Source organism: Trachurus japonicus, chromosome 7 (genome assembly GCF_045865225.1).
Source record: "Trachurus japonicus isolate A0001 chromosome 7, Traja_1.0".
Taxonomy (NCBI): domain Eukaryota; kingdom Metazoa; phylum Chordata; class Actinopteri; order Carangiformes; family Carangidae; genus Trachurus; species Trachurus japonicus.
The window spans coordinates 17,030,337-17,055,277 of NC_140913.1; the positions used below are offsets into that span (position 1 = coordinate 17,030,337).

Sequence of the window (24,941 nt, forward strand, 5' to 3'; positions counted from 1 at the left end):
CAAGCTCATCCTAAGAGCTACTTGCATGATATGGTTAAAATAAAGCTGTTGGCAAAGGTCCGTGGTTGGGTCACCCTCGCTGCTACCACTGAGTCATGCACACTTTGGTTTCAGTTGCTCAGGTTCTGAAAGGTCTCTGTGTTTTTCTTTTGTTTCTCTGCTCTGAAATGAAAATAATTAAATCAATTGAAACAACAAAAGAGCAACATGTCCTTTCAGGAACAGCATCCTGGTTACTTTGGATCATCCACACATTCTCAGCAGTTTTCATATTCTTCAGTTAAAGGGATAGTTCAACATTTTGGCAAATTGGCCCATTGCCATAATTTAAGAGAAGTTCAAAACTGTTCAGTGTATTTGTGGAAAACCACCACAGCTTGATAACATTACGTAAAGTATGCTTTTATGCAATTTGAGTGACCTGACCCTTTAAAATTCAATCATTATTTGTCAAATGACTGCGTTTCCATTTATCTGCTTATTTTCAAAACAAAACAAGGTCTATTAGCTGTGTGCAACCAATTAAGACCGCCTCACTGCTTTGCTGACAGACAGAAATTCTCCATTACCAGTATTATTTATTATTATCTGTACCGTATTTTGGAATAAAAATTAGTTTGATCAGCAAACGAAAGAATTCTAATAAATCCACAAGTGACATAGCCTACATTATCTTCCATCAGCTGCAAGGATTATCTACTTTCATGTTAAAATGATTTTCTCATTGCAGGTGTACCAGGGAGTCTGACAGAGAAGGAGACGAGATGTCGAAGCGTGTTCCTCTGGCAGGTAGTGGAGGATCGGGTCTTGTGATATTTCTGACCTTATATGGCCAAGTCTGAACCATCAGCTGAGGATCAGGTGCTTGCTAAATATTTAGGAAGATGAAGACTTCCTGCTGAGCCGAGGCTCTCGTCATAAGTCTTGGCTCAGGGCTTCTTTTCTGTGTCTTTTTCCATTTTCCAGTCTCATCTCACTCCTTTTCTTTTTCCCCATACCCACTCATGCTCACTCTCTCACTCTCTGTCTTCTTTGTGTCTTTGTGTTTTGCTGACATCGTTCTCTTCTCTGCAAATGATTGCATCTACGGAAGGCATCTTAGAGATTTTGTGTAGGAAGGAAATATTTAGCGTGGGAAGAAATTGTTTTTAAAACAAAGGGTTTTTCAGTTTTCTGTCTTTTAAACCCTTTAAAATGTTAGAGGTGAGGGCTGTGTTGCTCATTTCCAGTGTTTAACTTTTCATTTTTAACAGCTAAAGATTTTTTCATTCAGTAATTTAGTGCTTAGAACTGTTTATTACACCTTTGTTTGTCCACTTTCTGAGCTAATGGCTTTGACCTGCATGTACAAAATCTAAAAAAAAAAGCAGAATTGAGTGGTATGAACCTAATTAAACACCAGCATATTGTTAGTTTTAGAGTTAAATTAAGCTCGATGATGAGGCTGTCTGCCACCTCTCGCACTTTAATTGAATGTATTCTGCTGTCTGTTTGCCTTTTTTGAGTCCATGCAGTGTGCAGCTGAATCCTCACTGATTAAATTCCACCATAAATGATTATACTTAATGAAATGCAAGCAATTAAAGTAAAAGCCTGATCAAATGGTGGCTGACTGTCAGTCATATGTGCTGACATGTAATTGAAAATGTCCCCTTTCTCTTGCTCTCCACTGTAATGTGAATCTGTTTAAAAACAGATCGGGTTTCTGGAGGCAACAGGGGAGAGGATGATGCTTAATCAACTAATTGACACAACAAAGACCTTTTGAAACGTGTGCGTTCAGTAACATCTGGCCCCTCTTGTGTTGAATACTAAATTATTCACCACAAATGGCCTTTTGCTTCCAAACTTTCAGGTGCTAAACATGTCAGACCAGAAAGGAGGAAGGTGGAGGAAGTAAGCTAAAGTAAACCGAGCGGTTTTGTCACTGTATAAGTCACCATTTGTCCATGTGAATTTAACAATACACAAACTGGCACCTTCTTACAAACTGTTTTTTTTTTTTCAACATAAAAAAACACAAAGCCTCAGCTTCATTGATCAGCTATAGCATTAAACGTTATTACTCGTCAGGCATCCTGGATCAAAGGCAATTATTCATAATTCACCTTTCCAAAATCCTGTGGTGTCGCTCTGCACTACAAAAGCAACACAGAACACGGAATACAATTTAATGGATTACCATTTTTCTTCTGCCTTATGACACAATGACACAATTACCTTAAAGCTTATTTTCGAGGCGGGAAAAAGAGGATTGGGTGACAGAAAAATAAGGCGGATAATATTCTCTCTTGTATTCAACTTTGACAAACTTACAGGCTCAAGGCGTAACCGTTTTCTTGTCCTCTCTGTCGTGCTGCAGAGAGTGGGAAGGGCCCTGTACACTGTAGCTACAGGTCATTGTTGCCCTACAGATGAACTAAGTGACAATAATTGAGTTAAGAGGGGAAACAAATGATGTCACGAGTGCATGAAGTGGAAAGAGTCGACTGATTTATTTTCCAAAACAATACATGCCACAGCAAATCAGTTTTATTGGGAGGTGTTGGGGGGCGGGGATATTCAGACTGAAGCTTCACCATGGTGCTGCAGAGGGTGAGTGTGTGCACCAGAGATCACTGCTCAACAAGACAATCAGGCACTTTTATCTCTGATTAGTAGAAGAGCAAAGTCATCAGGTGGTGCATAGCTAAAGTATTCAGATATTTAATACAAGTTAAAGCAGCAATATGATAGTTTTTAGTAAAAGAACTGCAATCAAACTTTACTTGTGTTCACGAGTATTATTTGCTAAATGTTTTTATGTATTTAATATTTCAGAATTGAATTTGTATAAATATTTGAATAGCAGCATTTCAATGTTGTTGCTGTATTCATTATTTCTTAATTAGATTTGAATTAAAGTGATAATATTATATGTAGCATAGACTCATGTAATATGTAACACAACTGAAGATCCTCTAAGTTACTGTCTACCAAATTTTTGAAATCAAAACCCAAGTGTGTGTGTTAAAACAAGAAAACTGTGGTACACTGTCTGTTAAACGCTGTCTATTATGTAACTCACCACATTATCTGTGCAACCAAGCAGCCACAGTATTGATGAATAAACATATTACTTCACTGTACTTCGGACCGTACTCATCATTTTCACTGTTGACTTCTGAATATCATTTGTATGTCATATTTTGTAGGTCACATTCTTGTGATGAATCAAATATTTAGCTATGATTACATTCTGCACACAGGTACAAGAATAACACTAACTAACTGTGATTCTTCCTGCTTGCTAATATTTTACTTCTGTGTTGAAGTGCAACTGCTGTCTGAGGCTGCATCTGTGTTGGATATAACATAAACAAAGTACACATTGCTCCTAATGGCTCTAACATACAGCACAGGTTGGCAGTGTCACGGTATCAGCACAAAGAAGAGCACTAATGATGCGAAAGAGGCATGAAGGACATGTTGAGTTGTTGACATTCAGCTGTAGGGAACTCATACAGATCCAGTGTGGGGAAAAAAACAGAGGAATGATTAAAGTGACAAAGGTTCTGTCTGCTCTTGTCCTTTATCTGACTGACGACTTCACAGAAGAGAGACTAATTGCGCGGGGGATGAAAGTGGCCACAATTATTTCCCTTTAATGGTGCAGATGCATCCATTTCGAAGCGAAGCTGCAACTTCAGATGAAGTTTACCTGATTAAGTCTGAGTGAAGATCTTTGTTCTTGTTTACGTTTGACTGTTTGTGCATCTGTAATTATGTATGTAACAAATAGGATTTAGTGTCTGCCTGTCTGTCTGTCTGTCTATCTATCTATCTATCTATCTATCTATCTATCTATCTATCTATCTATCTATCTATCTATCTATCTATCTATCTATCTATCTATCTATCTATCTATCTATCTATCTATCTATCTATCTATCTATCTATCTATCTATCTATCTATCTATCAGCTTTTCAAAAGTGCTGAAAAGTTTTACAGGTGAAAAGCTACATACACATACAGCTGCTGTTTCCTTGCTACCATGGAGACTGTTTATGCTTTACAGTAACTGTAAGTCAGCTTAAAACTTGATTTAATCACATCTTTTGAGCGTTTGGGCTGCACTACAAAAAAGGAGATTGTCCCAGTTTTAGTGTAGTCAACAGTTGCAGGCATGCTGAGGTGGTAACTTGAGTCTGTGAAAAGTTTCCCTCTCTGTAGGTGTGTGGTAAAAGCTAGGGCTCTTGTTGTATTCAGGTAGAATATGACTCACAATCCCAAATGACTCATGTGGTACGTTGAAGTCACACTGAGGTTCTCAATATATGCTCATTTTCATGCTGATGCCAGATGGGCACAGTGTTGACAAGGTTGGAGCTTCCCCTTTTTGTTCTACTTTTTTAAAACTTCTTTTTAGCTGGGGGTGGGGGGGTGGAGGTACTTAAAGTTAGACAGGCTTATCTCTGAAAATGCTTGATATGAATAACTCTGTGGGAGAAACTAGAAAGTCTGTTAAATATGCACTTAACTGCAACAAGAAATACACTTAGTGAAACTAGCTTGAAGGGATATGGTAGCTTTAGATATCACAGCAAATGATGCGCTGTGAACACAGTTATTGCCTCAGGCCAAGACGGTGACTAATGCATTTAGCTGCGATTAAACAGTCTATATATTTAATGTGAAAACTGGTCATGTTTTATCGAGTATTGAACTTGTTGTGGTTGAAATAAGTCTCATGTAGGCCTATGTAAGCAGATTCCAACAAAAAAAACAAAAACAACCTCAGACTTAAAAACTCATACTGTGACAAATAGTGTTGTCTTGTGTTTCCAATGCAGGGCAAGATGCAGTATTTTACTCTTTACTTGTTATTGTGGGGTAAGCGTTTTCCATTGTTCATACACAATCCAATCAAGAAAGGGATGCCAAAAGAGGTTGTACTCAGGAAAATGTATGACCAGAAGGAAACATACCAATAATGTGTGTCGCAGACACACACACACACACATGCACAAATGTTCACATCACAATTCACTTACTTTTTAAATGCAACTGCAGATTGTGTGTATTTGCACTTTTCAAATACCACTGGGAAAATGCAGTTTCTGGGTCATAGCAGGGGAGAAATGCATTTACGTAAAACATTTGGCATTCCAGTACAGCAGACATGTGCATACTGTACTACTGTACAGTAGCATGCATGATGATGTAGAAATAAAAACACCATTTAAAATGGAAAACGCTCTTTGATGTCCTCTCAGCTAAACAAAAAACATCTCTGCATGTGGTCTTTAGCCTAAATTTACTGGATTAGTAAACATGTGATCACATCTCAGAAATTAGCAATTGTGTATCTTGCTGTGATACATCCAATTACACTTTGTGTATCTCTTTAATAAGAATTACAAATGTGCTGTCTATTTGAGGAGACGTTACAACACCTCCCTCAAATATAAGATATCACTGTGGAAAATGGACAGTGTCATATTCCCATGTTCATGAACACAAACGACATCAGATCCTAGTGTTGACATTGGATTCATTTATTGATGTTTGCTGGCAACATGCACAGGACGCAGACAATGTTAACGCCATACTCGAAGGAGCTCATTCGCCCTGTATTTTCAGGTCAGTGGCTTTCATCAGATGTAATGGGGAGACTGTAAATTATGAATGAAGAACCACTCTCTGGACGATGAGGATGATGCAGATTATTCTTCCCCGCTTCCTTCGATGCCACTTCTCAGCAGAGGGATTTCACACCAGAGGGATGAGGACTATATTACTCAAAAGTGTAAAGTAAGTAGATTACAGGCCGCAGCCAGCGACTGGTATCACCATCTGGATTAGGGTCTGTATCAGGGACTCCTAAACTTTTTACTTTATCTTATTTTTTGCAGTAAGTGTCAGTGTTGTATCACTGTATGTGTCATTTAAGTGCAACACCTTTATTTTACTAGGATATTATTCCCAAAGAGACTGGGTGTCCTGGGCAAAAGAAGTACAGTTTACAGAAAATAAAAAGGCAATTTAATAAGAAATGAAAAAATAATAATCCAACAGACTGTGTGGGTTGTATTACTGTAACATACAAGAACGACAAAAAGATGAAATACATTGGTAGATAATGAAAGGTCAGTCCTGGGAGTGTGGTGATAACATCATTGTTTAGCTGTACAAAAACTTCCAGAGAGAAGTGGAAAGAAATTTAATAACCAAATGTCTCATTTTCTGTGGAATTTGAAGAGTTTCTTGTCGTACATGGAGATCATAGTGTAATATCTCTGTTGCCGTCATTTCGAGAATATTTTTTATATCCAACTCATACTTTTTCAAGATCGTATCCTGATAGTCAGAGTGTCAGGGTGTGCCTCACTAATTCTAGAAAGGAAATGGTTACACAAATTGCAGTGAATAGCAAAATACAACAACAGCAAAACCGCAAGGTCGCAAAATCCTGGAACAAGACATAGTGCAAATATAGAACATAAAAGCTGTGAAAATTCCCAAAACAAGAAATATGAACAATAAAACCACAATTTCACATTTTAAAGAACCTTCTTCAACACAATAAACAATGAAGGAAGGTAAAATGGCCCCTGCTCTGAAACACTGCAATCTGTAGATGATGAGAGTAGTGTTGATGTGTAGGTGGAGGAGCAGAAACAGCATCAAAATGATGTTGTCTGTCATGACGATGAGACAGTCAGAGCACCACGAACTTCTGCCCTCACTTCTCATGTCCGTTTTATGACTACGAGCAAGTTGTTTAGCATCAAAATAAATGTTTTTAATTTGCTTTTAAAACACCACCAGTTTGTGGGCCCCCGGGCTAAACATCAGGGACGTGGCAGGATCATGCAATGTGCAACTGATGACTGCGCGTAAGAGATCAAGTAATAGTTGATTAATTTAGACACTGAATCAAAGCAAAAAATTTTGGCTTCATCAGGATCTCACTAACCTTAAAGGCCTTCATCGGGTAAAAGCCACATCTGTGAAAGTCTTTCTCACATTTGAGAGGACTGATTGCCTCTAAAATAAATAAAGGTCCATCTCAACATCCTTCCTTTTCACCATTTATAAAATTTCCCCCTTCACATTCGCCCTTTTCTCTAAAACCCTTGGTTTATTTACCTTATTTCAGCTCATTGATCTGTAGTAAATCAATCAGCAAGGCAGTAACTCAATCTTTGTACTCGGTAACTTTTGCAAAAATAGCTCGTCTGTGTCTGCCCCAGTTCCTGATCTCATGATTATAAAAATATATCAGTGAGCAGCCACCTGAGCAAGAGTTGGATGAGAAACACAGATACAGTAGATCTTCAGCTCTGAGTCTGATCCCGCACCGTTTCCTCCCTGCTGCCTGATAGAGGTGTAGGAGAGCAGGAAGGAGAAGGAAAGAAAGAGAGGGAGGGGCAAAGAAGAGGAAAAAATGAGGTTGAGCTCTGATGAGGATGAATAGTGAAGAGAGGAAAAGGAAAAAGAGGAGGCGGGTGCAGTAAAGAAGGCGGGGGAGGGTGGTAGGGACTTGTGTGTGTATGTGTGTTGGGGGGACAAAGAGCAGAAAAAGGAGGGGGAGAAATGGTGCTGAGAGGGGTCTAACTCTGGCATAAAAGTAAATTCAAATGCATTATTCATGGCTCTCTGTGTCAAAATATCATTTACGTGTGCTGTGTTGACTCATGGCTCGTAAAATGAGAAGGACATGAAAAGAAAGAAAGGAGGGAGGAAATAAACAACTCTGGAGGCTTTCTCTATTCTTGGCCTGAAAATAAAAAAAAGGAGCCCTAGTGTGCTCTCCCTCAACTTATTAGGCATCAATTATTTATTATACTCTCTGTTTACTATTCTTTATCTGTGTAATAAACAGCTACCTTGTCAAAGAAAGTCGCAAACCTGTCTTCAAAGTTTGCAGGTTTGAGAGGGACTGAATGGGTTTCTGGTGTATTTCACAACTCGATGTTAATGCTATAAGGACATAGACCCCTCTCTCTTGTTATTAACCTTTAAACATAACCGTCAGCACAGTGAATATGTGAGGGTGACAATTTTAAAATCAACACTAATGTCATCGGATGAGTCGCCAATTGGCTGCTTCAAATGTGGGCCAAGATAACCAGCTGTTTACAAGGTTTGTTTCCATTTTAATTTTTTGGGGGGGATTTTCTCTATAATGAGCACTGCTGCTACTGTACTATCATCAAGCCTCCAGCTTCTCTGTTTGGGACCACTGGGTGCAGACAGCAAACACACTGACACCACAGCAGCCCCTACAGGTGAACAGCAGTACTGCCACTGAGATCAGCTTTAGTCGTTAATAGTGGTTTCCCAACTGGTGGTAAAGAAACACTGTTGGTCACAAAGACAAATCTGAGGGGTCATGAAGCGATTCAAAAGATAAAATCATTATACTGCGGAAGAATTATCTTTGTTTTTTGTTTTTTTTTCCTCAGATGTTCTTTGTAATCCTTGCTTTCCTCATGAAGTGATAACATTACCTCCCCAGGCCTCTAAAACTGATTTGAACGAGACAGAAAAAACATTCATATAGGAGTTTAAGGGTTGAGGTTACAAAGCAAAAATAAGAAAATGTGTCTGCAAAATGAGTACAGGATGTCAATGAGAATCTGAATTTTGAGCTAAATTCTGATGGTCATGTGTAGAGAATGTATATATTTTTTTACACAGAAATGACTGATGTGCAAGAAAATGCAAATACATATACATGATTCACTGCAAAAATGCAGCAGTGCTCATTTGGAGAAATGGAACGTGTTAGATTTTTTCTACAAATAGATGGTACGTTTGCTGTGTTTGCTTCTTGTAGTTTCCTCAATCTTCTTCTTCATATCTGTATGCATGCATGCATGCATACATGCATGTGTGTGTGTTTGTGTGTGTGTGTGTGTATCCAGTAAGGGTGGGGGCACATATGACCTGCTCTACTTTTATTTTGATTTATAAGGCTGGTGGAGAGCATCATCACAGAATCGCTTCATCTTCTCTCCTTTATTACACCACATTTGTTTTCATTTTACTCCCAAGGCCTGGCTGAATACATTACAGATTTCCCATGAGGCCCCAGGGCCAGCTTCTCCGCCACAGGAGACAATGGGATGACGGGGAGGGATTTCTGAGCATGCTTCATCATTAGAGGCATTAGCATTATTTTGACTTCAAAACATTATCACAGGATTATCATTATTCTCAGCATTAGCAGGATAAGTATACACATTTGTGGGAGCATCGGTCGAACGTATTGGTAACAAAAGTAATAATTGCTTGGCCAGGAAGTGATAATTAGAGGCATTAAAAGCGTCACCTTTTTTCACCCATTATTTCTAAAAAATAATAACGACTCACATAATAACGACATACATCATCTCAGCCTTTCCTTTCCTTTCCTTTCCTTTCCTTTCCTTTCCTTTCCTTTCCTTTCCTTTCCTTTTCCTACCCTTTCTCTCTCCATGCCTGAGGGTAAAATGGTACACAAAATCTGATTCGGTCCCAGGAAGATAACTAAGACTAGAACATTATAGTGGAGATAATATGGCAATTGGGTTTAGCATACAGAGGTCAATGGCAGGTTAATGTACAATGTAATACATGATTGACTATGGGAGTCCGGGGGGGAGGGGCCTGGAGGTCAGGGGGTGGTGGTGAGACTTGTTTTGGGTCAGTCTGGAAACAATATGAGCTGGAGGTAGGGAATTATGCCCATATATCATGTTTGTCATGTGACTTTGGGCTGAAAGATTTCTGTTAAAGTAGCACAGGAATCCTGCGCAATCTATGATTTGTTCCCAAAACACTCTGTACCTTCTCTGCACAAGGGCGCTGACATTTTACATTGATTTGAAATATCTAAAACGAAAAGTGCACCATTTTCTCAGATCCTCAAAAGAGCAATTTGCTTTTACATTTGCTGTTGGATCTTCAGAGGTTGGTATTGAATTTTACAGGGTCAGTCATGCTGATTATTAATACTTGCTGACATGTCTTCATTTTACTTTAAGTCAGCCGTATTTTTCCTTTCTGTGCTTCCATTATGCAAGCATATGGATTTGCTATTGTTCATCTCCATCTACGATTCTGTCTTTGGTGACAATAGAAAAGGCTCGATGAGGCCATAAAATTGGCAGATTACCTCATTTTAAAGTCTCACTATTTCCCACAAATCTAAACCTAACCATATGCACTGTAAGGTTCACATACTGAACACTGTCATACCGAACAATCTTTTTTTTTTTTTTTTTTTACCTCATTCACTTGTTCAACATTCACAGCCACCAGTGAAACTGATAGCATCTACATCATTTCAAGGACATACAATATCACCCACTAGCCAAGCCTTGTTACATGAATACATGGGTTTCCAGCAACATTATTCCATGATTGAATTCCCAAGGACAGGAGGGGAAAAAAATAAAACATCGGGGAAATGGAAAGTGAGGGAGCACAAGGGAGAGGAAACAAGGTGTTTTTTAAGATTTGGCGTGGTGGGAATGAGACATAAAAATACAAGATTATAAAAAATACTGTAACCTTGTTTATGTGCACATGTGTTCTGAGTATACATGTATATGCAAACACATGCAGCACACACCCCATATGTCAGATATGTGATATGTCAGACAGAGAATGAAAGTAAATGAGAAAAACAACAGATCTCAGGTCTTAAAAAGCCCACAGCTGAGATCCCACTGGCTACTGAGCTCTCTATAAGCAATGTGGTTGGACATGTAAATTGCATGGCTGTTCTGCTCCTTGGGGTAAAATTACTCCTCACTGCTCACTGCACCCTGTATAATAACCTTCTGGATTCTCCCTGTTTGAGGGTTTGGGGGATACCTGTCAGTCAAATAAAGCCAGACAGAATACATTTACATAGTTACACTACGTTGCAACATCCGACAGACGCTGGAAAGACGTATAAAAGAGATTTTTACCAGAGATGGGTGTGATGTCAACCTTCTTTTTTTTCTTTCTTTTTGACCAAAACAAACACAAAATCAAACTAACACTGAACTATATGTATATACATGTATTGTTAGGACATTAAGAAGTGATTTCATTCAACTGCTATATTATAGAACGTCTTTGACTTCTTTGACTAATAATGTACAGATTGGTGGTCAACTAAAAAAAAAGAGAGACTTCAATATTCAAGGAGAGACACCCACCTAGAGGCTGTAAATGGTAGTGTAGCCATTGCAACCCACTTTGTTGTTTTTGTTTACCAACCAACACTATACAATAAAGTTGGAGTTGAAGAGTATGGTTAGAGCGTATAGTAAATATAAGTATATGTACATCTTACTACAGTTTGAGCTCAAAGCAAACCTCACAGCTCTTGCATGGGCCTCTGTTGTGTTTCACCCCAAGGATCTGGCCAGTTGCAGCTGCTGCATCTTTCATTAGAGCCTCTTGATCAATTAACAGTTTCACCCAAAACAAGAGCCATTATTTTACTGTTCATCTGGTATCTAACCATGTTGGTCCAGAGACTGATCATGTACTGTACTTTTTTGACGAGACGTACAGTACACGAGACAGCAATAAAATACTAAAAAAACAGCTTTAGTATTTTATTTTATTTAGTATTATTACAGTAAGCTACATTGCAGTGACAAATACATTAAATTTATTCAACAGCTGTATACAAGTATACAGTTTCTAAAATGCATCACTAATAGTAACCTTGAATGACTGCAATAAAGCATTTTTATTCATGGTATCACTACTTTAACTAACATCTAAGGATTTCTTGCACGACTGGATCTTAGGCCTCCTCTTCTGCACAACAGTGGAGGTGAATGGTTTGTGGTGTGATTGATTACATTCAGGAAAAACAAATAAAGTGGGTTACATAAACCTCTTTTGAGAACTACAGTGTACCCGTCACCAAAGAGACAGTTGTTCTGAAAAGTAGGTGGCCCTTTCATGAATCTGTTGTTTTCTGCACACCTAACCTTCACATGCTGACATATTAGGTTATCGTCTGGTTCACCATTATACAGCACAGTAGACTGCACGCATTGGCGCCACCTTATCAGCCTTAGAGGACTGGATCAGATAGACAGTCCTGTCTCATAGTTCAGCTGGACAGAAATCTAATACATGCAAAGCTTTGTGCTGTCTCATGCAGAAACATAATGTAATTGTGCAGACTCTCATTAATTTGACCTTATTCCTACTATCATGGCTTATGGATGTTGTGTTTCTTCATAAACAGCAACGTCAGATTTAATCTACAACAGAGAGATGAAAAAATACTGAGAAGTAACAAACAGACACAAGTCAGTGCTGCTGAGTCAACACTGTCTGGAAGTGAGAACACCTTTGAGTTCAGACATCAGCTAATCAAACTATGTTTTATAGTCAAGACGAAGAAATTGCACGCAAGAGAGGGTATTTCACATGTACTATGATGCCCATGAATGTATTTCTTATTATCACGATTTACAAACAGGCGCTCACAATCAGACAAATCTACCACCAAGCTAAATATATGACCATATGAGGTTAGATAATATTAGCCCTATATGTGGCTAATGACATAGTTTGCTGGTTAATACACACAATACATTAATAATGCAACATGGAAAACAGATGCTCTGTTTGTGTCAAGAAGAAACATGACTCATCCAACAACCTACATGTAAGTCCTAATGAAGCCAATAGATGGCAATAAAGGGTCAGACTGAGGACACACAATGTTGTACCATGTCACCTGTGTTAGAGGGCAGAAATATTAAATGATATTGCAATATAGTTTGGACTGGATGAAGATGAAATGGAGATATTTGGTATAAAAAGGAAAACTGAGTGGCAACAGCTGAAAAGAAGGCAGCACAGATTGAGAGGAAAATAAAATTGTAAACGCTGCGCAATGGACAGTGCAACTGAAACAAGCAAATTCAACACAACAGCAAAAGTGAAGTAGCGAAAAAATCAACACAACATTGTCATCATCATCATAAACATTAACTGGTACAACATCCTCATCAACACAAATATGGTCATCTTACTAATAGCCTAAACTGTATAGAAATACCTTATCCCTTTGATGAATTGTAGCAAGCCACAAGTGATAATATATAATGCTTCCACAATATTTAAAAATGACTAGTGTGATATGTTTTTTGAATTGTATTTTTACATTACCCTAAATGTCCCAGCAGACCGACCGGTATATGATTTTACTCAAGGGACAGTGTTTCGCCTGAAGCTCTAAATTGGCTTTTTATTAGTATTAGTATTATTATTATTATTATTATTATTATTATTATTATTATTTATTTATTTATTTATTTATTTTTAATTTATTTTTATTCAGCTTTAAGCCACAGACACGTTTTACATCATTGTTGTGACTATGTAATTTTACCAGAAGAAGGACGTTAGTCATCAGATGTTTGGACTTGAAATGATCAGAGAAACAGGCTGAGTAAATGTTAGACAGCTCAGCTCCCAGTCTCTGGAGACGATCTCTGTGTCCATTGAACTAAGACGGTGATTCACTTTTTTTTATCCACTGGTTTTCATTCCCTGGACTGGAGGACACCTGTGGAAAATTGAGCTGCAGGTACAAATCTGCTGAATGTCTGGTTCATAAGTTATTTAGGAAACAAAAGTAAGCAGTCCTAGTTTCACTGAGAAGCATTTTGCAATTCATTTTTTGTAATTTTTCTGCATTAAAAAAAAAAAAAAAAATTCTTTGGCAGCAGAAATAGAGAGAAGGGATGACACATGGGCCACAGGTTGAACTGGAACCCCAACCAGTAAAATCCTGCTAAACATGTGGTTCATAAATGATCAAAAACAATCAAAGCAATGTTAGTTCGCTCCTCCCTGACCTCCCTGTGTCTGCTAAAACTATACGTATATTGGTATATAGAAGTAAACTACAGATAGTATAATGAATTATGTTCCATTAGTAGTGTCTGCTGGCAAAAGTGTGGCTGCTTCCATGAGTGTAGAGACAGGAATGTAACTCTACAGGCACAAGGACCCAGCATCTTGTGACTTGGCTGCCCAGCCTGCAGGTTGTGCACTGGGATATTTGTCCAAACAAGAGTACATTCTTGTGTGCAAGAAGTTGACATGGAGAAACACTGGTGTACAGTTTGTGCATTGCTTTTAGCACTCAGTGCATATGTGCACTTTAACACAGCTCTTGCTGCAGAAGCTGATCGCAACCTAACAGGTACGTTTGTTTTGACTCAGATGTGTTTAATGTGGGATCTGCCAGTTTACTGTTTGCCTCTGAAAAGTTCATGTTTGTCTGTTTCACCCACAACCAGAGTTGTTTGGTTACCAGACGCCTTCGTTAATGTAATCTCCCTTTCCACAACTGATCTTTTTCCTTCTCTGCTTCACTGCCTCTTTCTCTCAGTGATTCTTCCCAAACCAGGCCACTGCCCACGTCGCCTTAATGTTGTCCCATCACATAAGGGGTGTGTGTGTGATGAAGACTGTCCTGCAGACCACAAATGCTGTGTGTTTGACTGTGGAGCTGTCTGTGTCCCTCCGGCTTTCAGTACGAGCCACAATGTTTAACTTTTTTTTTCTCAAATGGGCAGCTGTTAAATCTTTGGTTAAATCTTCTCTGTGACTGAACTAACATGGAAGTCAAGCATGGACTGTCCATAAGGCAACAGAAAGACTCTTCCAATCAAAAGCCATATTTTCCAGACATTCTGCTTCAGCTTTCTTTGAATACACTGATTTCTTTTTTACCCCTCAGCAAAGCCAGGAGTGTGTCCTCGCAGGCGCTGGGGTTCAGGGTTGTGTGCTGAGTTTTGCTCTAATGACAGTGACTGCCCCAGTAATGACAAATGCTGCCACAATGGATGCGGACATGAGTGCATCGCACCATACACAGGTTAGATATGGCACTACTCCTCCTGTGTTTGTGCAGTCACATCAATGCACTGACATTTGCTCATGAACACTGTAACTGAGTGTGTTTGTGTCTGTGGTGTGCCAGTGAAGCCGGGTCGCTGCGCTCTGCCCCAGGGAACCCCCATGTGCGCCGAGTACTGCTACCACGATGGTCAATGTCCAGGAGAGCAGAAGTGCTGCAGGACGACCTGCGGCCACGCCTGCAGCGAGCCCTGCTGATTGGACTCACACTCACTAAGATGTACACTTGTGCATTAGTTTTTGCATTAGTAAACGTATTATGTTAAACCTTTTCATAGTAGCATACTTTGGTATATTTGCACAATTTCAGTTGGGTTGAGAAAATAAAGTTCTATCCTGAATGAAGTTATACATTTTCACCTCCCATACTTTAAGCACATTCAAAAAAATCAAGATTATGTGAATAAATGTATGTTTAGGTCATCTACTCTACACTTGTTACTCAGAGGGAAAATAAACTCATTATCCACAGACTTTTCCCCAATGTGTTCCACTCTGAGAAAACTTATAAAGAAAATGTGACTTTGTGGAACATCCCTGAAATGGAAAGAGACTAGCTAGCAGGCTGCCACTAATGGTTTGCAGTATGTTTATGTTTTTACTTGATTAGTTTACATATGTACTTGTGTGTAATTGTACTTTGATATCAGTCACAGAGTATTTCTGTATGAGTAACAATACTTCATATTTGAAATGCTCTAAATGGATGAAAAATGTACTTTACTGTCTTTGTATCACAAGAAATAAACATGTCTCCAGGACGTAGAAATCTGTTCTGTATTTATCACCTTGCTGGTTACAGCTCTCAGGTTTCATTGGTTTCCTTTATGGGCTTTTTAGACAAGTTTGGCTGTAAAAGGAATGATGAAATATGCCAAGAATCTAAAGTGCTTACTGGCAGAAAACAAGACTATATGAAGAGGTAGCCAAGAAGTTCTGCTGCCTAAACATTTCAACATTGTTGCACCCCGACCTCACAGGTTTAAAAAAAAAAACAAAAACAGCTCAAATTGTTTTTCCCGTACAAACATCCACATTTGACTTTATAATTTATAATAGTATTCAGGAAATCACAAACATATGTGCTGCATAAAGTAAAGGCTATGTCATTGAGAACCGTGACACAAGCCACTTATCACTGCGGGTATACGGGGTCCTTGAGAAACAGACTGTGAAGGCTGAGCTAGCAGAGCTGCGTTTCCTGCCTGTGTATTATACCCGCTTGCTTTGAGAGAAAACATACTTTGCAGCTGACCAGATATGAACATCACTTATGTGGAATGCTGCTTTTCCTTTTGTTTTTGTTCCACACTGTTGCCAAACGTGCAGGGGTGAGAAATGCTGACCGGCCAAATACAGAGACCACTGTGTTTGCTCTCTCTAGGTCTGCCAGAAGTGGGGCCAAGTTTGTTTACACAAAAATGTGGGCACTCGGAGTGAAGTAACACAGCTCCAGCTTTGGTTCAGTGTTCATGGGTCTTCCTACAGTACACAGCTGCTACTTAGAATAAAATATCAAATAGTTGTTCGACAGTTTATTTAAAAGTCGATAATAAACACTTTTTTGCCACACACACACAAATGCACAACAGAGTACCGATTCACCGTTCACATTCTGCATACTCCTTCACTGCCAGTGAATCAGAATGGACTTTTGGACAGACAAGTATAACTTATACTCACTTTAGGATCCTGGTGAGTGAAGGGGTTACAAAGTAATTCAATTTCAGGCACTGCAAACAATCGCATTTAAGATTCATGCATGCATCCAAAATGAGTGCAAAATAAATGTTTGGTAGGAGGCCTGTTGCTTTTTTAAAAGAATAAGTAGTTCCAGACAAGTACTGTGGTTGCTCAGGGACATGTTCAACTTAGAGAAGAAAAAAAAAAAAAAACACGCTCCAGAGAACACGTGTCAGACAATAGAAACACACCAGCATGTTCCCTAGTTCCACCTTAATGCTCTGTTTAGTATGTGTTGTGGGAAAGTCAGTATTTAAAGAGTTTTCTGTCCTGTTACACCTGAGATTTAATAGAAATGTGACTTTCTGACTCTCACTCTGAGTCACTCTGAGTTTAAGGGTCATTTCATTTTTATTTTGCCTTGCAAGGAGATCTAAATCAACAGGTCAGGGACATCTTCTTTCTAACTGAACTCATAGTACATTCACTGAAACATAGTTTCCTCACAGTAACAAATCCCCCCAGTGACGGTGTGGCTGTGTAGTAGAGTGGGGTTATAATTTCAAACACCCACAAAACAAAAACATCCAACCAAAGAAAAGAAAAAAAAATGTTGCACACTCTGCAGCTTTGGTTCCCTCTTTTTGTCAAGCAATAAAAACAGTCAGAGTACACAAATGTCCACATTTCTTTGTCCTCAACCAGCAGGAAATCCTGAATACTTTCCTCCATTTAAAAAAGAAACCTTCAAGTTGACTGTGCTTACAGTCTGCATTCATATCAGTGTTTGACTCCCTGAATCCACATTTAGCAGTAGCTCTGCCAAAAGGACAATTTTCCTTTACCTAAAATCAGAGCCAGTTGGCACTGACGTCCAGCCTCAGAGTGGCGGCACGCCCCTCATTTTGCGGATGATGTTGGCTATCCGCTTGGCCAGTCCTGGGCTGGGCTCTTCTATCTGGAAGCTCCGGGTCAGCAGGTTGTAGAGAGAGCCATAGCCCACAGCCACCACAGTGCAGGTCAGGCAGATGACATTATAAGGCATGCTGAAGTCTGGAGTTGGCAGGTTGACCAGCAGAGGCTCCGTGTAGACGCGCACAAAGTAGCTTGTCTCCTCTTTGCAGGGGAAACTAGGGGATGATGGGAAATTTGGTAATTTGACTTTCTAAACAAAGCTTCCTGACAGACACAGAAACATCTCATACAGTAGATCAGTAGTAATAAATGGCATTTTCCTCAAAATGAACAGTATACTTACAAGCTGCTGAACAGTGGGCGTTCCTGTGTGTTGTTTGTATCCATGGCAACAATACTTGGTACAAGAGAGCTGATTACTGAAGACCTAAATGTTGACAAAAACAGTTTAGGCATTTTGAAGGTGAGAAAAAAAGAAAAATCCTAAAAATAAATACAAAAGACTATACAACGAACCTCTCTGCTCTCACAGCCCTCGAATTAATAACTACAACTTCATAAACTCTAAACTGACATGAGTGCAACATGTGCTTCTTATTTCAGAAACTTTAGTTCACATAGCCTACATACCCGACGTAGAAGCCGTGGTTGGGGTCAGGGGTGTACTCAGTCCATTTGAGCAGAGCCCTCTCAAACTGAACGGTGACCTCGGTGACCGAATTCGGAGGAAGCTGGACCAGCATCTCCAGCAGGTGGGGCCTCAGTCGGTCCTTAGATGGCTCATAGTGGATGTAACCTGGGGGAGGAAGACAAACATAAGTGGGTAAACTATGAACAGACGCAACACAATAAGAAGTTTTATATACTGTGACAAATCAAGAACAATAATAGTTGTGATGATGCCTGAACAAAAACCAATCATCTTGATATGCAGGCATGCCAAAATAACATCTTTAATTCTAAACACAAACCGCACAGCTCTCACATCAGGACATGCAGCTCGTGTTCTCCTCCTTGTGGTGAACTAAGGCACCTACATGGAATAACTGATCTATTTTTTTTCCACAATAAATACACATTAATCAGTAAATTAGCAAAATATTAGCTCTATAAGTAGAAGTACATCAGTAGATTTTTATTCATTCCTTACACTGCCAACATTTAATTTAACACAGCGCAGCAGCTCCATTTTACTGCAGGAAAACTAAATGTAAATCTGCTTATTCTTTGTATCTTTAAAGCTTCATTTGCCACCAGCTAAAACAACTGCAGAGTCATGGCAATGAAATTAACTTGATGTGCGTGGGAGACGTTGGAAAAGAAATTTCTCCTGATGAAAGTTATGTTTCTGCTGTCTCGTTCAGTGCAGGTGGCTTCTCGTTTCACTTAAACATCTGTTGGTTCATTCAAGTACCAGCAATTTAATTAACTTACTTTATTTCACAACATTTACACCGAGATGTTATAATGTCTCATTTCATGTTACTCGTTTGATTTCCAGAAGCTTGTAAAGTGACTCACTGGGCTTGTTGTCCTTTCCCTTGCTGGTGACTGTGAGGGTGTGGATGTAGAGGCGAAGATACCAGGGAACTGAATCCAGGAGCAGCACGGGGAACGACCTGTACGGGTGGTTGTTGTACATCAGAGTGTGAATCTCTCCCGTCTGGAGTCCATAACCGGCCACGTAGCGCTCACCATGGAGCAGGGGGCGCAGCATGTCACCTGCAAGAGCGGAGTGTGTGACACAATGCTTATATGCTTCTTTGGTGGTTACGTCAAATTAAGTTAAGATGGCGCTTATCGAGGACTTTCTGTCACCAAATCACCAACAGACTGCCGACTTTAGTCTTTCACAATAACCTTGATGCAATCCACAAGAGAATAAAAGAATAAAATACAGTGGAAACCGCTTATAGTGATCACGTGTGCCCAGAGTTAATGTGATCACTACAAGCGGTTGATTACTATACCAATTTTTTATTATTTCACTTAATTTCTTATGCAGAACATCATCTAAATGCCATTTGTATAGTTTTTCAATGAGAAAAATGTAACGAAATGGTCGTCAGGGCGATCCTCTGGTCAGCTGCAAACTCACCCGTCTGCACCTCGATTACGGACAACAGCCTGGTTTTCCACACAGCAGTCATTTAACTCACATGACAGAATAACAGTCTCAGTACAGATCTCGTTGCTGCTGCCGATGTGTTTTTAAAATTAGCAAACTACTGTACAGTAGTGCCGGATGATTTTTCATGAATGAAGGGGCAATATGTCAGTGTCGAGCCGGGCGATAAAATATCACGATATTTATCCCGAAATAACTTTTCCCCGATAGAAATACAAGAGGCGGTCGATAGAAAGTCGATAGGTTTCATAGGTTTCATTCATCCATGACAGACAACACAAACAGCCAATGATAATGAGAGTTGTGCCGCACCGACAGTCATGTGGCTCAGCCAGCCAGGTGACGCACACAGCTCAACAAGACACAGCGCGGCGACATGTGTTGTTTGGGCTGCTGCAGCCGTGCACGTCCAAGGTACACGAAAATAAAAATAAATAGGCTGTTTTTGCACATGTTTTCATTCATAAAATGACCAAAATGAACACTATAAGCGGCTTTCTTGATTACTATAAACAAATAATTTAAACAGCATTTTGATCCATATAAGCGGTTGATTACTATATCCGTGATTACTATAAGCGGTTTCCACTGTAGTATGTCATTAAATCAGCTAAGAGATAGAAACCACATGTAGTTGAGGCCTTTTAGTTTACTCATTTCTTGTCAAATCAGACGCAAGTGAGATGTGAAACACATGGTACACAGAGCTGTATCATGTGCCACATCTCTCACTCACCCTCAGTGGATTTCCAGCGGATCAGCAGGTTGAGGGAGCGCACGGTGCCAAAGGTGATTTGTTGGGTCAGATCATAAACGGAGAAGGTCCGCCTGTCCCCCAGCACCACTGCCTGGGTCAGCAGGGGAGTAGCTGGGCTCAGCTCAAACTGCTCCCCCTGCAAAATGACATCATGTCAATCTCAATCAAAGCATACATGTCTGGCCATACTGTTAAAGCAGATATCAGTGGAATGTTTTTGTTAATATAAGTCCTAAATAGTCCTATTTTCCGTCAGCAATCACTTACATGAAGTATTTCAGCCTAAACACGAGTCTCTCCGTCACTCTGCTCTGCTGTAACCCGAGGAGAAAATTTTCCTTGTGGGATACAAGTGTTATCCAATGAGGGGAGAGAACGGCATGAAGGGCTGTGTGTGCAGCCAAGGGATGCGCGTGAATGTGGTGACGTAGCACGAGGACCAATTGATGCCTGACAAGGGCGGGGGCTGCTAACTCATGGTGCGTTCAAGGAAACTCGTACTTTGTGTTTTTCCTTCCTGTGAAGTCATACCAGTTCGATCTGGTACGAGTTCACGGGTCGGAAGTTACGAGTGGCCGTTATAGGGAACTTTCACAGACAACAGGACGGTAAAAACACGAGCTACGGGTTACCTGGAACGCTACCAAGTCGTAGTTGTGACTTGAAGCTGTAACTTACGGTTTCAAAAGCCTGCCTTGAACACAGCATTAGCCGAAACGGCCGTGCCGCTGTTATCTGCTTTAAGGGTTATCATTTCTATATAAAAGATTTAAATCATCTTGGTTAACTACACCACAATGCTACTTTGGCAGTTTGGTAAAAACTCGTCCTCTTATTCTGAGAAGTTTGCATAATCATTTGCAGTGGATGAGAGTGAGCAAATTAGGGAAATCAAACCTCTGGGCTGTCTGTGACGTCAATATAGATTTTGCTGGAGGAGGCCAATGGACAGGCTTCTGTCAGGGTCCGAGAAAACATCTTGAACAAAGACCATTCTGTAGAAATAAACAGCCGGAAATTAACTAAAGTCAGGAAGAAGTCATTAAGCTGTTTTCTCCCATTACCATGGTACCAAATACACCAAATACAACTCAGCTCCAAAACGCTGAAATTTAAACAAGTTCTTTTGGCTCACCTCTTTTACTCTGTCCAGACGTGTGCAGGTCAAACACCACATTCAGTGTCTGTCGCAGCTCCCAGGACGTGGTTTGGCACTGTTCATCCTCACACACAGGTCTGATGTGCACTGACTGGGAATGGAAACTACTGTGGAAGAGTTTCTCAGACTTCAACAGGACTGCAAGACCAGCCTGCAAGTTCAACAAGGCAGCAGAGAAGAAAAGAGTCAGTTTGCAGCAATGACTGACGTTTGAGCTTCTTCTTCATGTAAGGTGCTGCTGAGACACAAGTTCAGTCAGTGTGTGCATCATACAAAGGAGAACACATGACATTTGGGTTTTGATGTATTTTTAAAGAGACACACAGACATAGACACACACCTTGGATCCACATGGCAAGAGCTTCTTCCATGGTGTAAGATTCTCTGTGCAAACAATCTCACGTGGGAGGGTAGCATAGCGGAGGAAGCGGTGGTCTGTCACTTCAAGTTCAAGACAAAAAACACAAATCATTCTGTATGCAGTGTAAAGCATCCAGGACAATAACTACTGTAGGACCTGCAGGCTACAAGAGTGTGAGGTGGTTATCACGTGTTTAGCTTTTCAATATGTTCACCACCACCTGAGAAAATCGGCAAATGCAAATGGAGAATGAGGAGGCTGCACCGTACCGTTGCCTACACCGAGCGGTTTGAAGGAGGCACTGGGCTGAACAGTGTTGGTGGAGTCAATAAAGTTGAGTGAAGCACAGAAAATCCCTGACAACACATTGGTCAGTTCCTTCCATGTGCCATCCACACTGAAAAAGGCAGAAAATTGTTAGAAAAGACTGATAAGCACACATGGTTGCAGAAAAATATTACCAACTTTTCTTTTCTTTTTTTTATTCTGGGCTTTTGTATGAATATTTTAATTAAAAACTTTAAATAGAAATAATGAGTTGAGTTTCATTCTGCTTGTAAAAAACATTTTCATGCTCCCAACATGTTCCTGCAGAATATGTTGGGAATGTTATTTTTGTTTATGTGATATTTTTTTGAAAACTATAATCTTTTTACTAACTGGCGAAAAACACTTGATGCAAACAGAAGAGTAAACCAATATTCTCCTGTGCCAAAAATTAACAGTCATTTGCATTCCTCACATACTGTTTTTCAAGCCAATAATTATTTGCACAATAACAATGACTCTGCATATGTGCTGCTAGAGAGTTTGATTCACCACCAGAGACATAACTTTGTGTTGTAGCTTTCTGCTTGTGCTCAAGGAATTCCCACTTGTATTCTCACTGTTCTTTACTTTTTGATATGCCCAGTTAAACAGTGACTGAATTTGTTATTCCCAGTTCCCAGGATCGGGTGCAACAACCCAAGAGAGCTTGCTTTTGGCAGAGAAGGCAACGTGCGCTCAGAGAAATAAGAAGTGAGCCAACTAATTCACAAACACAGCAGCATGTCTATTATTAAGATTTCCATTGGAATGCACCAAACCCTACTTGCCAGCTATAGATTATCAAACCTATCTATCATACCTCAACTAACAACTTCAGCAGAGTGGTGTCACAATTAGTAATCCCCCAACACTTCCCCGGTTCTGATGTCCTGCAGTAAGCAAAGGGCCGTACTTACTCCGTCACAGAGTCCTGAAACCACACCCAGAGTTCTGCCCCAGGGGGAGAAGAGAGGAAGGGCTGCCCCCACTGCATGGTCCTCCAGTAGCCCTGTGTGAAGGAGATGTGCAGCTCTCGCACTGAGAACTTGGAGATGACCTGGCCCAGGGACTTGGGGAACAATCGGTAGTGGGAGACTGAGGAATATATACCATTAAAAAGTTTATGGTTACAGCATTGTTGTCCTTTGTATATAACAGGTAAACAGCAGAACATACAAGCTGTTTTTGAATTTACAGGCTATAGTTCAGCTCAAACTTTGTTAGACTGGAGTGTGGTGTAGTAGAAGTAGTAAATGAACAGTAGCTCTGACTCAGCACATTTACTAAAATATCGCTAATCAGGGAAGAGTGAATAATCAGCGCACAATTAGAATTATATTCTCCACTGCACATAAATACCACATGAGACTAAAACTTGAGACAATTTTACACCAGAGCTGTAGACACATTTAGACCTTTGTGACTTCCCCGACTTCTACATGAGATAGTTATTATGATTTACAATGGGGTTCCAGATATATTATGTTGCAACATGTCTGTGATATTTATGTAACACTATCTGTTAAGGATCTATTTGTTAAGACTTGCTAAAAATGTTGTGTGTCTTTCTACTGAGCTCTCCAATTGAGTAGCAAGACCTCTCTAATGAACACCATTTGACCTCTTAGTTAACCTTTCATTTACTTATTCAAGTTTGACTAGATGTGTGCTGTATGTAGAAGATTAAATAGAGAGAGCAATAATACAGTTAGAACAGTTTTCATGACATTTTCGTGTTAAGCTCCCATTCTAAAAACGTTCCTGTATTAGTGTGGTCTATTTGAATAAATAGTTTGGGCAATAACAGTGTTGTGGGTTGTGATTTGTGAGTAATTTTACGGTTTAATACCCTGGTAAATCACAAATAGGATATTATTTGAAATATTTATCAATTGTCATCGTAGGTTTAAAAGACATTTTGCACATAGCCAGTGGTCAAATGGTGCACTGGAGGCATACGTGCCATGCTGAAGAGGGGAGTTTCACGATTCTGTTATTAATGAATTGAAGGCCAATTGATCCATAGAGCATCATTAGACCATCGTGTTGGCCACTAAGTGGGTTATTAATTACATTCAATACACCACTATGACTCGAGTTTAGTTAGTCTCAGTGCTATAGCACTAACCCACCTTTGTTTTCTCTCGTGAAATCAGTCTCCCACAGGGTGCGGAACTGGAAGCTGGCGTAAATATCTCCGGAGTGCAGCGGCCTGATGACCAGCTCCTCCTGGAAATCGTCTCTCGGCCGTGGTACCGATGAAGGGGCCACGCTCTCTGGGACTGGAGTGTCGTGTCTTTCGGCTGCAGCTTCATCCGGAGTCACCTCATCAACCACGGTCGCCTCCCAGCGCCTCTCCTCCACCGCGGGCTGCTCGGGCGCTTTCTCCGCTGTTTCGGTGTCTGCTTGTGCATTATCGACCACGGCGGCACGGTCACTACCCGTTAGTGTGGTGTCTTGACCCTTTGTGACGACAAACACTAACAAACCACAAAAAATCAACAGCACAGTTGAGTATCTGATATTGTAAGCTGCCATTTTTCTTCTGCCTGAGGAGCACTTCCGCGTTAGTACGTCACATGTTGAACCAGCCAATGGGCTGCATCCTATGTAGTCCAGTGGCACAGACATTAACCTGCTTTGTTTTAAGCAAAATAGCAAAATATTCGCATTTTAGATGTATTTTTCCACACGTAAATGCAG

General features: G+C 40.1%; 2 protein-coding genes across 3 annotated transcripts; one reads left to right on the plus strand and one right to left on the minus strand.

Moving 5' to 3' along the window:
- Nucleotides 1-13,995: 13,995 nt before the first annotated feature.
- Nucleotides 13,996-15,695, plus strand: wfdc2 (WAP four-disulfide core domain 2). 2 transcript variants are annotated; one of them, XM_085781618.1, is made up of 4 exons: nucleotides 14,012-14,207; nucleotides 14,397-14,540; nucleotides 14,748-14,885; nucleotides 14,991-15,695. In XM_085781618.1, exons 1-4 carry the CDS (start codon nucleotides 14,105-14,107, stop codon nucleotides 15,122-15,124), a joined length of 519 nt encoding a protein of 172 aa, XP_085637744.1. In that variant the 5' UTR covers nucleotides 14,012-14,104; the 3' UTR covers nucleotides 15,125-15,695. The 2 variants fall into 2 exon arrangements, with proteins under 2 accessions (XP_085637745.1, XP_085637744.1); XM_085781619.1 differs by lacking the exon at nucleotides 14,397-14,540 and having other exon boundaries at nucleotides 13,996-14,207.
- A 415-nt stretch (nucleotides 15,696-16,110) lies between these two features.
- On the minus strand, nucleotides 16,111-24,802 carry pigt (phosphatidylinositol glycan anchor biosynthesis, class T). Its single transcript, XM_085781617.1, has 11 exons — nucleotides 24,371-24,802; nucleotides 23,156-23,333; nucleotides 22,199-22,326; nucleotides 21,909-22,009; nucleotides 21,545-21,719; nucleotides 21,307-21,404; nucleotides 20,389-20,545; nucleotides 19,046-19,246; nucleotides 18,155-18,320; nucleotides 17,868-17,951; nucleotides 16,111-17,739 (listed from the first exon to the last, which is right to left on the minus strand). The coding sequence occupies exons 1-11, from the start codon at nucleotides 24,774-24,776 to the stop codon at nucleotides 17,490-17,492; spliced, it is 1,944 nt and encodes a 647-aa protein (XP_085637743.1). The 5' UTR covers nucleotides 24,777-24,802; the 3' UTR covers nucleotides 16,111-17,489.
- Nucleotides 24,803-24,941: the final 139 nt, after the last annotated feature.

What these genes read in the sequence shown, in the direction of transcription:
- wfdc2 (XM_085781618.1), top strand. Translation starts at nt 14,105, where the DNA reads ATGGAGAAACACTGGTGTACAGTTTGTGCATTGCTTTTAGCACTCAGT. An exon ending in AGCTGATCGCAACCTAACAG is followed by an intron (nt 14,208 to 14,396) that starts GTACGTTTGTTT and finishes TCTTTCTCTCAG; the next exon opens with TGATTCTTCCCAAACCAGGC. An exon ending in GTGCATCGCACCATACACAG is followed by an intron (nt 14,886 to 14,990) that starts GTTAGATATGGC and finishes GTGGTGTGCCAG; the next exon opens with TGAAGCCGGGTCGCTGCGCT.
- pigt (XM_085781617.1), bottom strand. Translation starts at nt 24,776, where the DNA reads ATGGCAGCTTACAATATCAGATACTCAACTGTGCTGTTGATTTTTTGT. An exon ending in TTTCAGGACTCTGTGACGGA is followed by an intron (nt 22,327 to 23,155) that starts GTAAGTACGGCC and finishes TGCCTTTTTCAG; the next exon opens with TGTGGATGGCACATGGAAGG. An exon ending in CCGCTGGAAATCCACTGAGG is followed by an intron (nt 19,247 to 20,388) that starts GTGAGTGAGAGA and finishes CCGCTCTTGCAG; the next exon opens with GTGACATGCTGCGCCCCCTG.